Source organism: Trichogramma pretiosum, unplaced genomic scaffold (genome assembly GCF_000599845.2).
Source record: "Trichogramma pretiosum strain Unisexual culture from Peru unplaced genomic scaffold, Tpre_2.0 scaffold21, whole genome shotgun sequence".
NCBI classification, from domain to species: Eukaryota; Metazoa; Arthropoda; class Insecta; order Hymenoptera; family Trichogrammatidae; genus Trichogramma; species Trichogramma pretiosum.
This window is the reverse complement of record NW_019640940.1, coordinates 1,996,010-2,017,801: the sequence shown is the minus strand read 5'-3', so window position 1 is coordinate 2,017,801 and position 21,792 is coordinate 1,996,010. Positions and strand designations below refer to the sequence as shown.

At 41.1% G+C, this 21,792-nt stretch overlaps 2 protein-coding genes across 2 annotated transcripts in view; both read left to right on the top strand.

The window, feature by feature from the left end:
• The first annotated feature begins 705 nt into the window (after positions 1 to 705).
• On the top strand, positions 706 to 2,464 carry LOC106659956 (protein YIPF1). The gene is made up of 4 exons (XM_014382751.2): positions 706 to 993; positions 1,159 to 1,547; positions 1,618 to 1,798; positions 1,875 to 2,464. The coding sequence occupies exons 1-4, from the start codon at positions 825 to 827 to the stop codon at positions 2,051 to 2,053; spliced, it is 918 nt and encodes a 305-aa protein (XP_014238237.1). The 5' UTR covers positions 706 to 824; the 3' UTR covers positions 2,054 to 2,464.
• A 3,081-nt stretch (positions 2,465 to 5,545) lies between these two features.
• The window catches only part of LOC106659736 (somatomedin-B and thrombospondin type-1 domain-containing protein-like), a 46,583-nt gene continuing 30,336 nt past the window's right edge, over positions 5,546 to 21,792 (top strand). The window contains exon 1 of the mRNA XM_014382415.1: positions 5,546 to 5,870. Within this exon, the coding sequence (XP_014237901.1) occupies positions 5,546 to 5,870 (325 nt within the window). The remainder of the gene's footprint in view (positions 5,871 to 21,792) is intronic.

The window sequence follows — 21,792 nt, the reverse complement described above, 5'->3', positions numbered from 1 at the left end:
GTGAAAAAAGGCATATTTTGAAATCACGAAGGTCTAAGAAGAGATTACCTATTATTACACTTAAAAGTTGCAAAAAAAAGTTCACAAAAACGAAAGAAAGTCTTTCCTGTATGAATTTCAAATGCTCAAAACGATTTCGTATCTATATTGACGTTGATAACTGTAATGTCCATGACACAAATTCTCGTGTTCAATAAAACTAAAGATACTCAAATAAATAGTTCGCAGTAACCGATACACACAAACAAACAAAAAAAAAAGGAAAAGATATTTATGACTTTTAGACTCGTATAGCGAAATGAGAAATATATTATATAAAATCGTTATAACGCGGGAGGAGGACCACATGAGAATCAGACGCGCAATGAAAAAATATTAAAAGAAGTATATTGTAATTGCAATGGTATGAGAAAAATTATTAATACTGTATTAGAGCAAAGTCTGAGATGCAAAACTCATAACAATAATCATTTAATTATTGATAAAAAAAGAATCGTTGTCTGCGTTTTCTTTTCCATTTCCTTAATCCTGGCCTTAATTAATAATAGTAAACCAATGACAGAAAGTGAGTAAGCCTCGGGTGACTCAAATTCTCGGGTACTCGAGAGATTTTCGCGAGAAATATTCGCGATCGCCGATAAGACAGGCAATTCGCGATGATAATGCTGACGTGGGAGTGCTTGTAATTCGCGCAGATGTCGCTCGAGCTCAGTTTGAAAATGTCAAAATAGTGCAGTCGATGCGGTTGTTGCTCCTCACCGTGACGCACCGTAGCCTTTTTACTTAATTAATCGATCGTTGATTGTAATAAAAGAAGATTCAGGATGAATCCTGATCAACAGTTTTTCCAGTTCGAGGACTTCACGAACTCGGGATCGCAGCAACAGCAGCAGCAGCATCAGGCGTCGGCCGTTCACGTCGATCTCGGCACGCCGAACAATCAACAGCAACTGTTCGGCGATCCCAGTCAAATGAATCAGGAGCAAAAAAATGGTAATGTCACCAATGTTGCACGCTTAACTTTGCTCGTTAACGTTCGATCGATCGTCTCGGAATCGATGCTCGTCGTTGCAGAAACTCGATTCAATGCTCGATGAATTTGAGGTTATAACAGCTGATATAATGTTGCTAAATGAAATGTATTACTTTACGTTACAGAAAATCAGCCAAGAAGTTTCTGGACGATAGAGTATTATCAAAAGTTCTTCAATGTAAATACAAATGACGTTTACGAGAGGTTGAAGAGATCAATGATACCTCACGGAGTAGACAACTACTTTGTATCGCATATCAGACCCAAACCAGACTTATACGGACCATTCTGGGTGTGCATTACGCTGATATTCGCTATAGCTATCAGCGGAAACCTTGCCAGTTATTTTGCTTCGGCGAGGAGTGGAAAATATCATTGGAAATATGAATTTCATATCGTTTCTTATGCAGCCACCTGTATATTTTTGTACGCTTTCTTGTTTCCACTCATACTGTGGGGAGCTTTGAAATGGACAAAAGCTCAAACACCAGCTACAGACGATGAGTTGATAGAAGTAAATAAAAAAATTTTCACTCTATAATTCAGACATAGGCACAGTTTTAATTCTAAAATTTTGATTTCAGACGAATACAGATGTTGGTCTTTTGGAACTGGTATGCTTGTACGGTTACTCTCTAACAATATACATTCCTGTAGCATTTTTATGGACCATTCAAATTGCTCTACTGCAATGGACACTTGTGATACTAGCGACAGTTTTGTCTGGTGGTGTTTTATTAAGATCGCTAGCACCAATGATACCAGGTAAATAGCATATGCTTAAAAAGACTTAATAAATAGATGAGACAAACTTTTACACTGATGAACTTCATTAAAACAGGCAAACAAAAGCCAATTTACGTGGCAATCATCTTATTGATGCACTTGGCCATCGCTGCTGGATTCATGCTGTACTTCTTCCACATGCCATCCACCGCTGTTCCTGCCATTAGCACTACAACAGCAGCGACGACCAGTACAACCGTCGCCAGCATCGTGAGCTCGACGAAAGCGGCGTGAAAAATTGAAGACAAAAAAAGAAGAAAAAACAACGTCAATATTCATAAGGAAACAAGTGATTATATTTTGTAAATATGCATTTTTCCAATATTTTCCAGTAAATTTGTTAACTCTTATGTGATCATTATCTACTTCATACATAATAATAATAATAGTAATCATAATGATGATGAATGAAATTCTATATATATTTATAGTTATGGATTTAAGTGACGTGTACGCGTCTTCACGATTTGTAGATAATTTTATTTCCGTTAAAATACAGATATTTGATATATAAAGGCGAAAGTGAAAGAAAGTATTACAAAACGAAAAAAAAGAGTTTTACGAATTTTGTCAAGACCCTTCTCTCCTCTGGTCCACACGGTCCATTTGACGACTATCACTTTCTCACGCAGATACAGCATCGACATCTCCGTATCGAGGAGGAGAAAAAAATCGTGATAACGAGCTATAAGTAGTAATTTTATCGGCGTTCTTACACCCTAAATCCGAGCTCGAGTATCTACATTCGAATCCGGATACTCGCTCGACAGTTTATGAGTCAAAAATCCAAGAAAAAAAGATCTGCTGCTCGCAGAACCCTTCAACACACGACCCGTATTACATTGTTATAGTTTAAACTCGATAGTGTCAAAAGCACAACTAAAGCTACACTTACATCGTGGAAACTGTTTAAAGCTCGGTTGGCCAGAGCTTTAACACAGAGAGAGAGAGACTATAATCTCAAAGCAAAGCAAAGTCGCTCTGCAATTATATATAATACATGTATAATATAGCTCGCGAGGTGTCATTGCCAGGCTCTCGCGGGTACGGAATATGATCGCGCGTGGCAAGCAAGTAAGTAAGCGGCAACTCGCTTAATTAGAACACGCGGGCGTAATTTTATCTTCCATTCGGTGTACGGTACAGCAGCTGCTTTCGCCCTTTATGCCTCGGTGCGCGAATTCGTTGAAGCTCTCCGACCCCCTCCCCCATTTTGCAGTAGAGAATTTCGTGGATCGGATTTAGTTTATCGCACGGTATCGTGTCCAATCGACGGTTCTCTCTCTCTCTCGGTTTTGTGTCGACTTTGTTTTTGTTTCTTTCAACGGTCTTCTAAACTGCAACAGAGCAAGTTGGAGCCTCGCGTTGATTCGGGTGGGCCATGTCAGGCATATAGCGGGGGGTACGATTAAACGAATATAGACGAAAGCTCGCTCGTTGTGTGTATATACCTATCGTATATAGCCCGGCTTCGGCTCTCGAACTCTCGGTCGATGACGCCGAGCGGCGTTGAGCTTTTTGTGTGTGCATTCGACGACGAGAGAACTTTAAACTCTCTCCCGCTGCTGCTGCTGTTGCTGCTGTTGCTACGGGTCGCGCAGAAGTTTATACGCGATTATACGTACAGGTGCAAGAGAAACAAAGCGACGACAAAAAAAAGGGACGAAGCTCGCAGAAAAAAGTACAAAAATCGACATCGGCCTTTGCGTATACACATTGTATCCTCTTTGGCTCGGCGTTCGCGTCCGTATATACTACGCGGGGAGGAATATATAAGCTCGAGTCGTCGTCTCTCTTCGCGGGCACGTGCATGCTTATAATATTATTGTCGCAGCCTCCTCCTCGACTGAGCCACTACGAGACGACTCGAGTTTCTGCGACTTGCGAAATAGCGGTATTAAAAGTTAGCCTCGCAATACGCAAAAGCTCGTACACGCGCACACACACCTCGGGATTTTATTGTACCCACTACCATACCTACGCTCGAGCGCGCGCGCGAGATATTACGACGCATCCGAACGAGAAAAAAAAAAATAAAAAAAGAAGTCGAAGAAGAATCGAAAAAAAGAAGGGAAGAAACTTTCGAATCTCGCGCGCGCGCGCAAAGTTTTTCTTTTGCCGCGCCAACGTGTATAACTTGGGCAAATAGTTGGAGCGAGAGAGAGAGAGAGAAAACGCGAATGTACAGAGTCGCGCGCCGCAACTATATAACGCGTTATATACATAAAAAAGCTCTACAAGAGCCACGGCGAGCAGCGCAGCGCACAACGCGACAATTTCGACCGTATACATAATAAGCTCGTATTCGCCTTCCTCCTCTCTCTGTGCTGTATATGAGCCAGGCATATAATAATGGGCGAACGCACGCAACGTTTCTGTGCAAAAGGCTCCGCGTGCGGAGGAGAGAGAAGCTAGTTCTCTCTCGCGCGCATTGTACACCGAACACCACCACCCGGGCGCACACAATAGCTGCATATATACCCTTTTAATGCATCGGTGAACATTAAATTCTATTTTTTTCGTCGTCGTCGTCGTCGTCGTAGAGCCAACTTTTAATGGAAAACGTTGCTATACGCTCCGGCTGCTTTACCCGGCGGGCCGTTATATATCCATTACTATTATTATTAATTTTTCGTTTATACGTACCCACCAACAAAGCTCGATTATATCTACATTATCCCTCTACCATGCGGTGGTGGTATCTCTCTCTCTCTCTCTCTCTCTCTCTCTCTCATCGTCCGATTAAATCAAATGAAACTTTTTAAATACGATCGCAAGCTCGCGCGCGCGCTTGGCTAAACTTTTTCTCTCTCTTTCTCTCTCTCTCTCATAGCCCTAAGCCCAAGCTTGCATTATTGTATACCTTAATGTTGTGCGCGTATACTACGTTTATTATTATGCACGTGTGCGCACACCAAGAGCGAACGAGCGGCTCATTGGCATAATACGTAAAGCACGCCAGCCTCTGTACCGTATCCATGTATGTGTGTTAAGGTACAGCAGAAACAGCGGTACAGCCTAAAGCGTGTGCGATGCATATAATGAAAAGAGAGAAAGAGAGAGAGAGAGGTGCTATACAGGTATAGGTACCCCTCGTGGTAGTAGTACTGCGAGCGAGACTCGGCGTCGAACAGCAGCAGCGACGACGACGACCTGCGCCGCTTTTCGAGCCGCCGGTACTATACTGCTGCTATACCATACATATATACATGTATATATGCGGCAGCGCGGCAGAGCTGCAGAGAGTCGGAGCCGAGAGCAGTGTCGGCGTTCGCCAGTCGCTTTAGTCGGTCGGTCGCGCTTCGCATCTTCGCATCATCGCGCTGTGGCACATAGCAGCGGCTATATATACGGATACAGAGAGATTATCGTCGGGAGTTATCTGTCTCCTGCTTGCTTGCTTGCTTTATTTTTTGCATTGTTTTTTGAACGTCCGAAGAAAGGACGAGTTGCTCTTGGTGCTGAGCTTGCGATTATTTAAATTTTGTGATGAAGCGCGTTTGTTAAACGAGAAAAAAACTCAACCCCCCCCCCCCCCCNACCCCCCCCCCCCCCACGTAAAAAAGTGTACCATGCCTCGTTGATGGTTCATTTCGATTGACGAGTACTTTATTGTTTTTGTTTCCTGTTTTTTTTTCTGTTACCTCCGAATCAATACGAGTGTAACACCTCTCCACACGCATACATAAATCCATCGAACATACGTAATTCATCGCTGTAACGAAAATGCCACGATCGTCGATCTTCCTCCAACCAACACCGCCGCCGTTGATCGGCCGGTACCTGCTGCTGTTGTGCTTGATAACGTTGGTCATCAACCCTGGCCGGGTCTCGGCGACCGGCAGCTGCGCCGAGTCCAAGCTCTGCTGTCCGGGCCGCGACTCGGCCTGCGTCGTCCAGAAAACGTCGCCCTCCAACGCCATCGTCCAGCAGCATAATCAACAATCGTATCATCAGCAGCAACAGCTGCTCGGCGACAAGCCCTGCTACTGCGATCACGCCTGCCTCAAGCTCGGCGACTGCTGCGGCGACTTCAAGGAGGCTTGCGGTGGTGAGTTTATCATAATAATAATAATAATAATATATAATTAATATATGCGCTTGCTCGTGAGCTTTCGATCGTCAAACATTTTTACGCGCGAAAGATAATTACATAGGGTGCAGGCTTAGTTCTTGAGTCTAGCTTTGATTGTTATTCGCAGTCCTGAATGTATATACCCGGCAAACTTGTCGCGCGGCTTTAATTACGGCAAATACAAAGTCGAGCTTCGTTACATCGACGCGTGTTAAAGCGATCAATCTCGCTACACATACCTGTGTGTGTGTGTGTGTGGACTTTGAGTTTTCCTCCTATATATTACCCCCTGTCATCGCTCTATATAAATCTCTGGATATATACCCACACACGTTCATCATCATCCTACATACGCATTCACACGCATGCACACACACGTGTGTGTGCTGCCTTTATAATACAGAGAATATAATATATATATAACGCGCGGAGCGGTTATCAAAGAACGTCTCTCTCGCATTCGCGATGTGCAGCAGCAGCACGACGACGACGAGCCGTGTTATATATACGCGTGTGTGTACATCACGCTCCAAATACGTTTCTGTGTGATGGTGTTATATAGCTCGATACAGGAAGCTATATATATTATTAAGGCTGTGTGTATGTAGCACCGCGAAGCTGAGCACACAACTGCCATCACCGACGATGACTACGAGCGCCGTCGTGAGGGAAGTTTAGCAGTAGTAAAGCTCGACGTGCAGTTTGTCGTTTATAAATCCCCGCGTCCCGTCACTGCGCGCGCTGACCATAATGCCACTCACACGCGTACACAGAGAAAGCTCGATCCTGTCGCTGTGAGCTGTAAGCACACTACCGAGTGACCTATTTTGGGGCTAAATAATAATGCCCCTCGCGCGCGCGATTATTATTTTCGATCCTTGGCAGATGCTGCTGCTGAATTGCCACATTGTATATAATAATGATATCGACTAATTAAGGGTCGAGAGTGACGAGATTATAATATCGGTAGGAAAAAAAAACGAGAGACAGTATCTCTCACGTATACGTACACGTAGAGGGTGTTTCAATTTCACAATAGGATCGACACCGGACCGGACCGTTTGTCGTGACATCGTGACGACGACGACGATTCTCCAGTTCTCTCTGTGGCAGTATTGCAGCTATGGGCTATATATTTTATATATAGAGAGGTAGAAGCTTTCGTTTCTCTCTCTCTCTCTCTTTTTCATTCAACTTATAATGAGCTTTCTATCTCTAGCGGCAGCGGAAATTCGCGAGTTTGCACTGCGCGCTTGCAAGCTCGCTCAGAGCTTTCAGTCATTATTCCCTCTCTCTCTCTCTCTCTCTCTCTCTACCGCGCGCATATGCTTTATCGCATGATCCAGAGAGCGGCTCCCGCAACACATTTATGAATATGTATATGTGTATAAAATAATTCGCGTTTTCAGCGAACCGAAATCACGAATTCGGATCCCCGAGCGTTGGAAAATACGTTATATATGTATTATATACATATGGTATTGTATGTATGCATGTTTCTCGCGCGAGAGTCAATTAGCTTATACACGTGTATACGAGTTGGTCGAGAAAGAAAATTAAATGTTTTACGTGTGTGCGCGAGATGTATATTATTAGATGCTAAGCCGCGCGAACGTCGATGTACACTTGTCTCGTTTAATATGTATCGGATAATATATTATGTGTATACGCGTACGTTGATATGTTTTACAATCGGAGATTATCACGCTCGGGCTCGTGTGAGCTTTTATCGATAGCGCCTTTACTAGGCTTCCATCATGCGCCGTATATTATACGTATAGGCCGCGTGATATTTTCCCCGTACTTAACCGTTAATATATTACAGTTAGGGGCTGAGAAAAAAAACTAAAATTGTGATTTTATCGTGAATATATAATGGTACGTATCAGCTGCGAACGTTACTGCTATTATTATTATTGTTATGATTATTTTATTTTTTAGCCGGGCTTCTCGGGCATACCACGCACCGGTGCGATGCAGTTCCGCGTGCGCATACGAATCTGTTTCGGAAGATATTGAACTCTTTCCAACGCCCACGTTTTTTTACCTATATTTTTTTTGTTGTCGCTACCGTTGCGCCGTTTTTGCGTATATATGTACGGCAGGTACACGCCTGCGTGTCATACACAGTATCTGTATGTGCGCGCACACGTGTCAGACGCGTATACGGACGAAAAAAAAAATTGAATGCCGTACAGCTAGCTAGCTAGCTGGCAGTGCAGCTAGGTGGTGTACATCGAGCTTTTGTACACGAGAAAAAAAAAGGAAGGAAAAAACTTTTTTCTACGATATAAATGGGAAAAGGCGCACACAGTGCGCCCGGCCGTGGGACATAATTGAAGTTTGGAATATTGTATGTATATATTGCCTGAGCTCTCTCTCTCTCGGACGCGCGGCGTGGTGCTGCTACGCCCGCCCCGGCTTCAATTAAAACTTTTTCATAGGCAGCGTATTAACGGTTTTAATAACAATGTAATGATCCTCGTTTGGACCTGCGTGTCTATATAGCGTAAGATTGTCGACGGAGAACTCGATTATATTTTCGTACGTAATACAATATACAGCGGCTGTATATAGATAATAAATTGCCTCGTATTTCTCGAGGTTCGTGCATCTGCAAATATAGAACTCGGCTCGATTCCCGAAATGGCATTGCTGTATACGGACCCGAGTCCAAGAATCCACTCGGAACCGAAGGAGCTTGCGCAAGACGAATCGATCCGGTTCGGATGTATGTATAATATAGCTCAGAATGCGATCAAAGGACGTCTCACAAATAAAACGTAGATGGATGCTCTGCCTAATGCCCTTCGTTGTGTTATCGGGGGGATAAAACAATTACACTCGCGAAAACTGTTAAAAATCCGCACATCGGCTCAAAGTATTATATCGACGACCTGGGGGAGGGCAATGTGCCGTGCCGCGCGAGGTCCGCTCGGTTTAATCGATATCCTCGCGCAATTTGCTGGACAAATGGCCCGTCGTCACCGAGACTATTAACGCGCGGCGCAGAGTTCGAAAAGCTTGAAAAGCTCCGTGCGTTGAGTGCACGTATCGGTTAAAGAGGGCAGTGGACGATGAGAAAAAATAATTTATACGAATAATTTTTCTTGTATCGTTTGAAGAGTGTATGATTTGAGTATTGACGAGGGCTAGGGCGATAAAAAGATAAGAAAAAAATGTAAGAAAATTAATGAATTGAATTTTTTGTGACGGTCATTTTTCAATAAAGAGACTTTCGAGAGCTTTATTGAAGAGGTGTTGACAAAACAAAATTTCTACATACTAACAATATGTATGTATAAAAGCTCTAGATTTTATATTTACAATTTTTTCGTATGATTGAACATTTTTCTCGATCGATTGACGAAAATGAAAATTAACCAACGCGAGCTTTTTGAAAAAATACAACAAAGTTTCTTAAAAAATTCACGACGATCCTCTTCGATCTCCCAATTGAAATTTTCTCGTAAGCTCTCTAATTTTTTCAGTCTCAAGCGTTCGCCTTCACCATGATGCATATTTTTTTCGCGAAAATCACTCACTGTCGTCGATGCAAGCGGATAACGTTTTGTACTGCCTGTATAATTCTATCATTACAGGATCTACTCAGAGTCCAATATTTTTGTTTACATTCTCGAGACTCGCAAGGCACAATTAGCGACCGCATACGAGACGGAACTATACAATCTTCAAAAATGTTTTATTTCATAAAAAAGATTCTCAAAACGAGACACGTATAAAAGTATACATCATACGCATTTCTGCACTGCGACGGATATGGCCCTTTGAAGCTGCGAGTATATGGTTCGAGAGACGGCCCATAGTTGGAGTCACGTCCGAAGCGTCGATAAGAGCCGAGCAAAAAGGTTTTTCCTTTTCCTCTGCAACACAGTCGCACCCCCTATACATAATAATTCAACGCGACATTTCAATGTTTCGCTTACTTTTGCCGACAGAATAATAAAAGTGAGTTTTCTTGCATAGCAAAAAAAAAGCCGGCAGAGAAATCGAACGCGGCATATTATTTTCTTATTCAGATCCAGTAGCAGCAGAAAGAGAGAGAAATATATATATAGTATACGCAAAACTTTTGCCTCGCGGCGCCTTGATCGATGCGAAAGTGAAATCTTGGGAAAAGGTGTAAAAGTAAGTTTTCCCAACGACGCGAGACCGATTGTAATATCCGCGCGCAACGGGGGAAGATTGAATCGGCGCGCGTGCGATTTATCGAAAAAAGAAAAAGGAAAAAAGAAAAGTGACTCGGTTGTTCGACAGGTCGTAACGCGTAATGGTTACTCGAGTTTGTGCGATATCGTGGAGCGCGACACGCGAGACGGCCAGGCAAGTAGAGTCATAAGTAAAGTTTTTTTACATATCACTATTACCTTTGCATGGTCGAGAGTATCATTTCACTTATCACTGTATATAATTGAATAATAACTACTGTAAATTCTAACAATTATACTTTGCATTGTGGTTATCCTTTGAGAAATAAAAATGTTAGTTTGATTTCAATAATATAATAGCTACATGATTGATTATTCAATTAATGTTAACAATCATATAATTAATTATTAAATTATTTTATGACGAACTTAATATTAATATTTTGAGGGAAAAAAATTTTAGTTTGCTTTAATACTTGTCGGAATGTATTTGATTTCATTACTATCATAGCTAAGTAATTGATCATTGACGATTTGACATTAGAAATATCATAAATGAGAGAGAGAGAGAGAGAGAGAGAGAGAAATCTAAAGGTAGATTATAATTATAAGGATCTGACTGTCATACTTGCCCCTATTTAATCTTTTGAAAAAAGTATTACCACAGTTTAGAATTATTCTATTTTCAATATTTTAGTGAGCTAGCAGTTTGAAATATAAAATTGTAAGATTGCATAAATACTTAAAGGAATTTATTTCATTTCATTAATATCATAGCTGAGTAACTGATAATTGATATTTTGAAATTACCAGATTTAAAAATGATCAAAACAAAGAATTGTGAAGTAAGACTCAATTTATAAGGACCAGACTGTCATACTTGCTGCTACATAATCTTTTGATGAAAGAATTACCACGGTTTTGGATTATTTTATGAGAAATTCAGAATTTTCAATCCATAATGATGAAATGTTAGCATGAATTCCAAAAAAAACAAGCTTATGAAATTTCAGACTCTTACGATAAACACATTTTATTTTTCAATAAAAAGTTCAATTTCTTTTCGTTAAGATAAAAAATCGAAATTTCCGTTTTCTAAGTTTAACCAGAATTGTCTTTGTTACTATTATCTTAGATATACATCGCGTATAATAGTAAAATCGAGTGGATTAACACGTGTGATTTCCTATCGTAATTGTACATAAATAGAAAAATAGATAAACGTCGATGTACTTATCTCGCGAGCTTTCGTCGAGAGCCCCGAAAAAACTTCTGGCGCACAAAATTTGTTTATCGTCCCTCTTTCCATCCTCGACTAATTTTTACGCTTCGAGATAAAGATTAAAATGTTTCAAAGTTGACGAGCTAGTTTCACGTGTTTTATCGTGAACATTATTTTTTCTTCATTTTTTCGTATTATTATTAAACACAGCGCGCACATGTATCCCATTCATTTTACGTATACGTACCTACACGTTTAGCTCGCCGTGTGCATTATCGCGTGCCCGGCGCGAGAGCTTGTTTAAAAAAATATGTCGCGCGAATTTTTTTCATTTTTTTTTCATCATTATTATTATTATTCTCCCTCCATCACGGAGTTCTTGAAAAGGAAGAAGAAAGAGCGAGAGAGAGAGAGGAAAAAAATATATGAAAAATACACGAAAAATCAAGATTGCACACTCACACACCGCGTGCGCAGTCCATGTTTGAAGGAATGGGAAAAAAAAGGTACACACAATTTTTTTCTTTTTTTTTCTTTTTCATGCTCATAAGTTGGGTGACCGTAGGTAGGTGCCTGCCTGACTCAGCCCTGGCTCAGCTGCGGTCGAGCACGAAAATCGCTCGTAAATCATGGCGCGCACTTCTCTCTCTCTCTCTCTCTCTCTCTCACTCAGTCCGCACCGTGTGTGCATATTTTTTTTTCTCTACATATACGTACGAGGCACGCGTGTGCGCGCGCGTCAAAAATTGAATATTTAATTGTGAAATATAGTCGTTTCATATAAAACACACACCCACACAATACACATTTATATATTATATACGATGGAGAGCAGCGAGCGAGGCTCGTTATATAGTTGCACACCTCGCGCGCGCGTTACTTTGGATTTCCGGAAAGGATTAATGACTCCGAGAGTCGCGATAATAAATTATTTTTCATCGCGCTGACCGCCACCGGTGTGTCCACGCGAACGAGAGAAGTACATCGCGGCCCTTCGTTTCTTTCGTTTTTTTGGCGAGCTTTTCTCGCAGCGAACTCGTCTGCACACAAAGACGATTTCTGGATCGTGTTCGGAACTCGGACGAATGAGAAAACAAAAATTCGCGCAAAAAGAGAGAGAGAGAGAGAGGGGGGAGTTGGACGGACACGAAGCAGAGACCGCACGTTGAGAGAAACATCGCAGCGGCAGCAGCCGAGTCTCCTCGGGACCCGATCGATCGATCGATCGATTCGACGACGACGACGACGACGACGACGCGCCTCGGAAGTGACACTTGGCCGCGGTCAAAGCCATACATAGCGCAGAGCAGTGCAGCGCAGCTCCGCAACTTATCTTTGATTGAAACTGCTCATGGTCTCTCTATAAATGTGTGTGTGTGCGTGTGTGTACCTATATATCTATCTACGGTAAGCGGACGAGTGTGTCGGTGCACGACTCCGGCTGCGCGCGGCACGTGACTTGTAACGAGTTTCCATCGAGAGGAGTCGTCGTCGTCGTCGTCGTGCCTGCACCAAAGTATATATAGCTATATACACGTAATATCCTTCGAGGCTCGTAGTAGTACGTGCATCAACTCGCTAAACATCGCTTTGATACGTCGTTAAAAGGCACAAAGTACTTAATGCTAAGGTATGAACGGACAGAAACTTATTCGAGTCGGGGCCTTGATTTCCGCCTCTCGACGCGCTCGCGCGCGGGTGTTATTATATTTAAATTGTATATACGTAAGGTTCTCGATGTATAGATCGATCGGATTGTCATTCGAGTTGATTTTTTTATTATCGTCTTTTAGTTACTGCGTCGAAGGCTAGGTGGCGAGAGACCATCGAATCGTTAACACACCATGAAAATAGATAAGTTTGATGGGTATGAAGTTGAAGAAGAAAAAAAACTTGAGTTTGTTTTTCTCAAATTTATTGTATATAAACACAAATATAAACAGTTGGTTACTCGTTGGAATCAACGTCCAAGCTTTATTTACATGGTATAAAAGTTCTCGATCGGTCGATCCACTTCGAAGTCCAGTAAAATTCCGATATTATATTTTCATCAACATTTTCATGTAAGCCGATAACGTATACTTCGTTGTAGTCCAGTTATTGGGTCGAACGCTAGGTGGCGAGAGGCAATCGAATTGTAAACACACCGTCAAAATATACGAGTTTGATATTGATATATAGATTTTCATTTATGAAATAGACCAAATTTTGCTTACAGATACGATACTTCGCTTTGGACCCGTGCAATTGTGAACCGCACAAACGAGAGCGGGTATTTTCGTCCTATGGAATGTATACAAAATAAAGTCTTAGCAAGAGACAGAGATTCTTTGATACCAATAGACAGAAAATACTTATGTGCGTGTTATGTATATTTAAATAGCCGCGGTCACTCTTTCGAATCTACTCGATTTCTGCCTCGTCCAAGCGTTACTTAATATAAATGGTAGAGATCTCTCAATGTAGATCGATCGGATCGAAATTTATTCAGTGATGTTTTTACGTATACTTTCAATTACGGTTGGATTTACGCGGATAATAATAAACGTCGTCGTCGTCGTCGTCTAGTTATTGTGTCAAACGCTAGGTGGCGAGAGGTACTGAAATTGTAAACACACCATCAAAATAGATAAGTTCGATAGATATAAGGCTGTTTGGTTCTAGTTCAAAACACAATCTTTTATTAAATGAGTCTTCTTTCTCTAAATACTATTATGTAACTCATAATATCCCTGACTTATAGATCCATAATCAATCATCCTACAAACGAGCAAAAACCGAGAAAGAAAGACAGATCGGCCAATTTTCCTCGATATCGTTTCGGGTACCCGTATTTTTTCTCGCGCGTATAAAACGAGTAAAAACGTCGCTTACTAGCGAGACACGCGTTTTCATCATATACGTATATCGGGTAAAACGAAACCTACGGCATATATTCTCGCGCGTTATATATACGCGTACAACCTGACTCTTTGATAAGTTTGCGCTTTTAAGCGCGCAAAAGTGAGCGAGCGAGAGCTTGCAACTTTGATTCGATTGCGTATATAACGCGTGTTTATGTACGCGCCGGGGTTCACTCTCGTTCTCCTTGACTATATTTCTGTGTGTGTGGGTGGGTAGGTGCACACTACGCCACAGCTACACACTTGGAAAGTGCACAGACACACACACACACACACACACACACACGCACACACAAGTATTCTACGTGCTCGTATTTATATGTACGTCTATCACGTATCAGTCATTACAGTATACACCAGCGCAGACGAGTTTGATTTATGCAAGCTCCGAAGCTTTTGCCACGCATGGATATACGCGCGTACGCCCCTGTTTACTCGATTCCACATCGAATTTCTAGAGTATATACACACACGCGCAGACGATGGTGTATGCACGCACAAATGCACGTCGCGAGCGAGCGAAGCAAGGAAATTAGCGATGGCTTATATACAGGTAAGCTCGCGGATTTAATTCAGGTCGAATAGTGTTTGCGAGCGATGACGTTTTTTTTCAACTCCCTTTACTTCTTTTATATTATATATGTGAAATAAAAATTACTCGATAATTTTGTTGCGCCGCGTAAGTGTGACTTAAATTTTGTGTAGGGTAAAAAGCTTTCGGTTGAGTATACACGATATCACGAATCATTCCGTGAATGTATTATTCGGATCTGACCAGCGAGATTTTTGAGAAGAAGATACACACCATCATGTCTGCTTTCAACGCGACGAGTGCAGCTCGAAACGGCGAGAAAAAGCACGTCTCTCGAGCTCGCGATCCACTGCAAGCTCGACCAAGTCGAGCTACATATACACAACGTGCTCGAAACTTTTCGCCGCTTCTGCTGCTGCTGCTGCTGCGCGAGACAGTGTATAATAATGCAACGCGTATACTCTGCAGTCGTACCTACTGCCAAAAAAACAAAATAACGAAAAAAAAAGAGCACGAGCTTGTCTCTATATTACGTAGCCGAAGCGTTGCCACGTGTTTGTGCGTCTGTGCATACGAGTATGTATCTCGTGCAAATAATCGCGCGCGAGCGAAGTGGTTTATTTTTTTGACGGATGAACGCGCGAGCTTCGTCGCGTTCTCTCGGGTAAATCAAGCACACCTCGGTGCTGCTGTTTGTACTCGAGTGCATTTTACGAATTACCAAAAATAAGACGATCCGCCGTGGAGCTGCTGAAACAAAAACATCGATAATAAATTGCGTATCACGATTAATCGGTACGTTTTTAATAAGAGTTTTTTTTTATACCAGTATTGACGCGAACGATTTCTCTCGTCTCTCTCTCGAATCGTGTTATATCGGGAAACGTTTATTCGCTTATATTCCCGTGTTTTTGTCAGAGAGGTAGAGAAAAAAGAAAGGAAATTTTTACCGCAACTCGAACGCGCTGAATTTCAGGTCAAGATGTGCACCGTACACTCTTATCCGTGAATACGCTTCGAGTGATATCCCTCTCGCGCATATTATAGCGTTCGGCGACGTCACATAACACGAGGTATATATTTTCTCGAACGGATTTGAATTCTCGAAAGCTCATATATATAATACGTGTGGAACCAACGTCAAAGTTCGCAAGATTCATTTTTATTGCTCTTTTGCTGGGAAAAGATTAATCCTCGATATAAATCGTCGCAACTATACACACTGTATATCTGTAACGTACGAAATCCGCGGGATAGTACGCCAAGTTTTTACGCGTACGCGCCTATTTTCTTTCAACGTATGCTCGCGCGTACACGCACTTTTGCTATTTCTCATCCCGCGGAAGATAAGCTCTTCTCATCGCCCACGCACACACCTATACGGCGTACGTATGTATACTGTATAATAAAGTTCATAAATCAAAGTGTCCTCTCTCTCTCTCTTTTCCTCGCGCGACATGCGCGCGCGATTTCGCGTATTATATTATACAGTCGCGCGCGAGGAATTTTCTAAAAATCAGGACCAACACAGTTATCGTAAATTTTGCCGCGCGCGCGGGCTTTGCGCAGTATGTGTGACGTTACAGTCTCACTTATTTTTTTTTTTTTTTTTTTTTANTTTTTTTTTTTTTTTTTTTTTTGTAGTAAATTTCTTACCCATCTCCCGGTTAGATCGTTCGTAACGAGAGAGAAAGAGGGAGAGAAAAAAAAAGAAAAATTTTTTTTCGATAGATTTACGCGACTCCCGCGAGTAGTACAGCCGAGTTTCGTACTTTTTCTGTACAGGGTTATATACATTGCGGGGAAACTGTGCATAAATGTTGTACCTCGCGCTGATGTACATTGTGCTGTGCTGTGCTCTGTGTGCACGTGACAGATTATACGACGGCGAGAGTATTTTCTTCTGTCGCTCTTATACATACCGATGCGACTTAATCCCGTTCGATTTTTTTCCCGCGCCATTGAGTACTCAGCCACATCGAAAAAAACGTAATAAAAAAACCGCAATATATTTTTTCCTTCTGTTTACCCTTTTAACGTCGTAAAACTTTTATGCAACAATAATTGCAGCGCAAACACCGATCGCTGTATGGACGCATATTATTATCGTAGTTTGAGTTTTGGCCGAGCTTTTAATATCCTTAAAATCATTTTATACAATATAAAAGCTCTCGTGGACTCTGCGCGCCGCACTTGTGAATTCTCCGCAACGAAATATATATAACACGAAAATTCAATTACCGCGGAAACACACTGCATATATTATATATAATAATATACATGCAACGTTCGCCCACTACTGCCCCGCGAATATAATATTATATATATGCGCTTCTAATTTATTAACCGACCATTATCATATTGCCCATCTATTGTTCGCCGTACATGCAACGACGATATTGTTTGCGCGCGCGCGCACGGACGAAAAAAGAGCATCCACGCGGAACAGAGGCTAAAAATATTTTCATAATTAATGATGAAAGCTCTCTCTCTCTCTCTCGCGTTTTTCCGTCCACCCCCGAAAAGTAACGTCATCGAATATAATAATAATTTTCACATCTCTCTCGGCTCTCGTGTGTCCGTGTCCGCGCGACAAACGAAAATTTCGCGCACCTGATGCACAAGCGTGACGATGCGCAGAATTACACTCGTTGGAGGGAGGTGGGCTGCAGCAGCAGCAGCAGTTTATACGCGCGAGAGGAACTAATGAATTTTTCAGCAGCGCGCGAAAATCTCGCGCGTCGGACGACGACGACTAATGAGGCGCGCGTCGCGTCCGTTATGTGCCTGCTTCCCTTTATCATTTATGTTATTATTATTATTATTATTATTCTTATCATCATTGTTGTTATTATTATTTTTACCAACGTTAGTACACACGTTTAGCCCCCTTTTAGTGTTTCGTCACTGCTGCTCTTTATACACGTAGGTGGAAGCTTTCTTCTTTCTCTCTTTTTTTTTTTGTTGCCTCGTCGAGCACGTCCCTCCTCTCTACTTGCTCTCTCATTCCGTCTGTGTGTCTCTCTGGTGATGCTGGCTGGAGGCTTCCTTTCTTTCGTCCGAGGGATAATGACACGAAGCTCATGCTGCTGCTGCTACTGCGACGTCGGCGGGATTATACATTGCAGATTCACTTTTATCTCGGGCACACATGGCTCGAGCTCTTTTTCCGAGGCCATCCGATTGTTTAGCTTTTAAAAAGCTCCTCCGTGAGTCGGTACTGTAAAGATGATCCGATAGGACCGCACTCGTATATATAAATAAAAAAAAAGTTTTTACGATCCACGATAATTCCGTTTCGATATAATTCCATCGAAGAAACAGAAAACATTATATTGAAACATCCTCCACTGGTACTATCTCATCCTGTGTGGGATAATTAATGGATTACACTTTGCCGTACGTATGTATCCACCGTGCAGTCTATACACAACAAAGTACAAAGTTGTATCGACTTTTTCCGCAACCGTGCAGGATATATACACACAACGATGAGAAACTGTGTAAAAGCCTTGGCGCAGAGAGACAGAGAGAACATGCATTGCTCGTTCGTCAAGAGTGCACACACACACACACACACATATATATGTGCGAGTATGTGGCTTTTATTGCCCTTTACGTACTAACTTTTCATATATCGCGCCGTGTCTGCAGACCGCAGCAGCTTCGCGCAGACCTGTGGATTTCGCCCGAGTTTTCTTTTCCTATCCTTTTTCTTTCTTTCTTTTTTTTTGCCAACTCTCTCTACTTCGTTGTTCTTCTTTTGCGCTCGCGCGCGCGCCAATACCGGGGCCCAGGGCGAAACTTCCTCGAAAAGTTTCCGCTTCGGCTCTCCGTGTGCGAGCAACATGTATGTTGTGCAGGAGGATATATTTTTTTTTACGCTTTTATCGGTGACAAGCTCTTCGTTCGAATGTTTCTTATACACACATTTTTTTCTTCTTCATATTATATAGCGAATTTCGTTTCTAATTGGACAAGTTGTGGCTTCGCGGGAAATTAGTCACACGTATAGCGCGTCGAGTGGAACATAGTTTTCCTAAAGTATTATACGCTGTAGCAGGAAAAGAACAAACTCCAATTAATCTCCATCCCGCGTTTACTCTTGTATACACCGACCGATTCGCGCGCGCAAACAATTTTTCAAATGGGCAGCGCGATGGAGGCAATTGTAAACCGAGACACTCGCTGCAAGGGGAAAATTTGTGACATCGTGAGACATTAAACGCTCGGCGAAGAATAACCGCGACGCTTTGGAGCTTTCGTGCGTTGCGTCGTGCCTTAGGTACAAGAAAAAAAAATCATTCAAAGTTAACCGGCGCTCGAGAGAGCCTTTTGCGAGGTAGTTTGCGCTCTCCGTCTGTCACCTCTTCTTTTTTCTTCTTCTCTTTTGGGGCGCGCGTAATCACATCAAGAAACGAGCTCTCTTTAAACAAGAAAAAAGGGAAAAGTAGAAAAGGACACGCACAAGGAACAAAAAATTTTTAATTTGTCAAAGAACTTTTCCGACGACGCAGTTCTCGCCGTATGAATATAAGTATACATGAGTCGTGACTTGGCCGGCTATATTTCAAATTTTATCATTAGAAAAAGAAAGGAAAAATTTAGTTGAGCAGAGCGGGTCATTTTTCATGGATTCCTTTTATAGATTACATTCAATGGAAATTCATTAAAAATTTAAATTAAATAAAGCAGCAACAAAATTCGCATGAACTCTGTTTTGATATATAGGAACGTACACCATCGTCATCTAGTCATTGCGTCAAACGCTAGATGGCGAACGACAATGAATTCGTAAACACACGATCAAAATAGATAAGTTTGATGTATATCCAACTGCTAAGTTTAAATAAGAGTAAATTCTATTTCAAATATTTATTTCAATTCTCCTTTGTTTACCGTTAATGTAAATGTCAAATTCTGCTCTCCCTACAATTGGAAAAAAACAAAAATAATGTGAACCTTCTTCATTCAATTGTAGTGTCGTATCTATAAACGCTTTTTGTGTATTTTATAAAAGAGGATTTATTAAATGAGCATATACGGAAAAATTGAAAAGACGTTCAATGAGTGTCACAGAATCACAAAATTTCCATAAATTAAAATTTTCATTTTTCATATATGTTGCGACTTTCAGACCTATATACAATTTTGAACTGCACAAACGAAATAGGAACTTTATTAAAAAATAATATAGATCTACTTAACATTTTTGTAGGGCTTGTTTATTGAGTACTTAAATCTTTAAGCACAAAAAATTTCATGTCCTAATATAGAAGTAAGCGATTTTCCACCGACTTCTGGCGTAAGATTTGTCTAAAACCGAGCTTACACATCATTAACTTATAATACAACTGAAATACCACGATATAGCTTTTATTTTCTTGAAAAATTATCCAAAAATAAAACACCACGATGACAGTGAAGAAAAGTAACAAAGGTATAATGATATTTGATATCAGGTACGAATTAATCATTTTGGCACAATTTTTATTAAAATTTCAGAAAACCATATAAATAAGTATTTACATATTTACAATTGTCAATCATCATTTCTTCTCTAAATTATGGCATGAATAATCTTTGCTACCTTCATGGACTGAATTTTTGTGTATACTTCTTTACGCACTTGTCGCATCTGTATCTTTACGACCTTCGTGGACTATCTTTTGGTGCCTGATCAATTTCGATTTTTCTCCAAATTTCCACTTACTCGCCCTTGTCGCATGTGTAATCTTCGCGAGCTTCGTGGATGGTCCACTGGTAGATGAGCAAATACTGATTACATCCAAATTTTTTCGAATTAATCATTTTGGCCCAATATTTATTGAAATTTGAGAAAAGCATATCCATACAAGTATCTATAAATATTTACTGTTGTCAATCATCATTTCTTCTCGAAATTGTTTCTGGCATAATCTTTATTGCCTATATGGACTGTCTTTTTGTGCATGGTGAAATCTGTTTGATCTTTAAATTTGCTCTCTCACTTATCGCAGGCAAAGTCTTTACGACCTTTGTGGACTGTACCTTGATGCCTCAACAAATCTAATTTTCGTCCAAATTTCCTTTCACAATAGTCGCATGCATAATCTTTACGACCTTCATGGATTGTCTTTTGGTGTCTAATTAATTTCGATTTTTCTCCAAATTTCTTCTCGCACTTGTCGCATGCGAAATCTTTGCGACCTTCGTGAACTGTGCTTTGGTGAACGAACAAATGCCTTTTTTGTAAGAATTTCTTTTCGCACTTGTCGCATGCGAAATTTTTTTTACCCTCATGAACAGACTTACGGTGCATTAACAAAGTCGATTTTAATCTAAATTTTCTTTCGCACTTATCACATGCGAAATCTTCGTAGCCTACGTGAACTTCCTTTCGGTGCAAAAGCAAATGCGCTTTTTGTCCAAATTTCTTTTCGCATTCGTCGCATGCGTAATCTTTGCGACCTTCATGGACTGTTTTTTGGTGTTTTTTTAAATTGCCTAGAATCGAAAATTTTCTCTCACATTTGTCACACGTGTAATCTTTCCGACCATCGTGTATTACTTTTTGATGACAGAGCAAATGAGATTTTTGTCCGAATTTTTTATCGCACTTGTCACAAGCGTAATCTTTGCGACCCTCATGTACTATTGTTACGTGCAAGTGCAAACTCTGTTCAAACCCAAATTTTTTCTCGCATTGGTTACATGCGTAATCTTTACCATCTTCATGGATTGTCTTTTGGTGTCTAATCAATCTCGATTTTTCTCCAAATTTCTTCCCGCACTTGTCACAAGCGAAATCTTTGCAACCCTCATGGATTGTCTTTTGGTGTCTAATCAATCTCGATTTTTCTCCAAATTTCTTCCCGCACTTATCACAAGCGAAATCTTTGCAACCCTCATGGGCTATCTTTTGGTGCCTGATCAAATTAAATTTTCGTCCAAACTTCTTTTCGCATTTGTCACATCTGTAGTCTTTGCGACCTTCATGGACTATCTTTTGGTGACTAATCAATTTCGATTGTACTTCACATTTTGTTTCGCACTTGTCACAAGCGAAATCTTTGCAACCCTCATGGATTCT

Excerpts from the sequence above, each read along its gene's own strand:
- LOC106659956 (XM_014382751.2), top strand. The coding sequence starts at position 825 with ATGAATCCTGATCAACAGTTTTTCCAGTTCGAGGACTTCACGAACTCG. Across the intron at positions 994-1,158 it reads GAATCAGGAGCAAAAAAATG|AAAATCAGCCAAGAAGTTTC; the intron begins GTAATGTCACCA and ends TTTACGTTACAG. Across the intron at positions 1,799-1,874 it reads GCTAGCACCAATGATACCAG|GCAAACAAAAGCCAATTTAC; the intron begins GTAAATAGCATA and ends TCATTAAAACAG.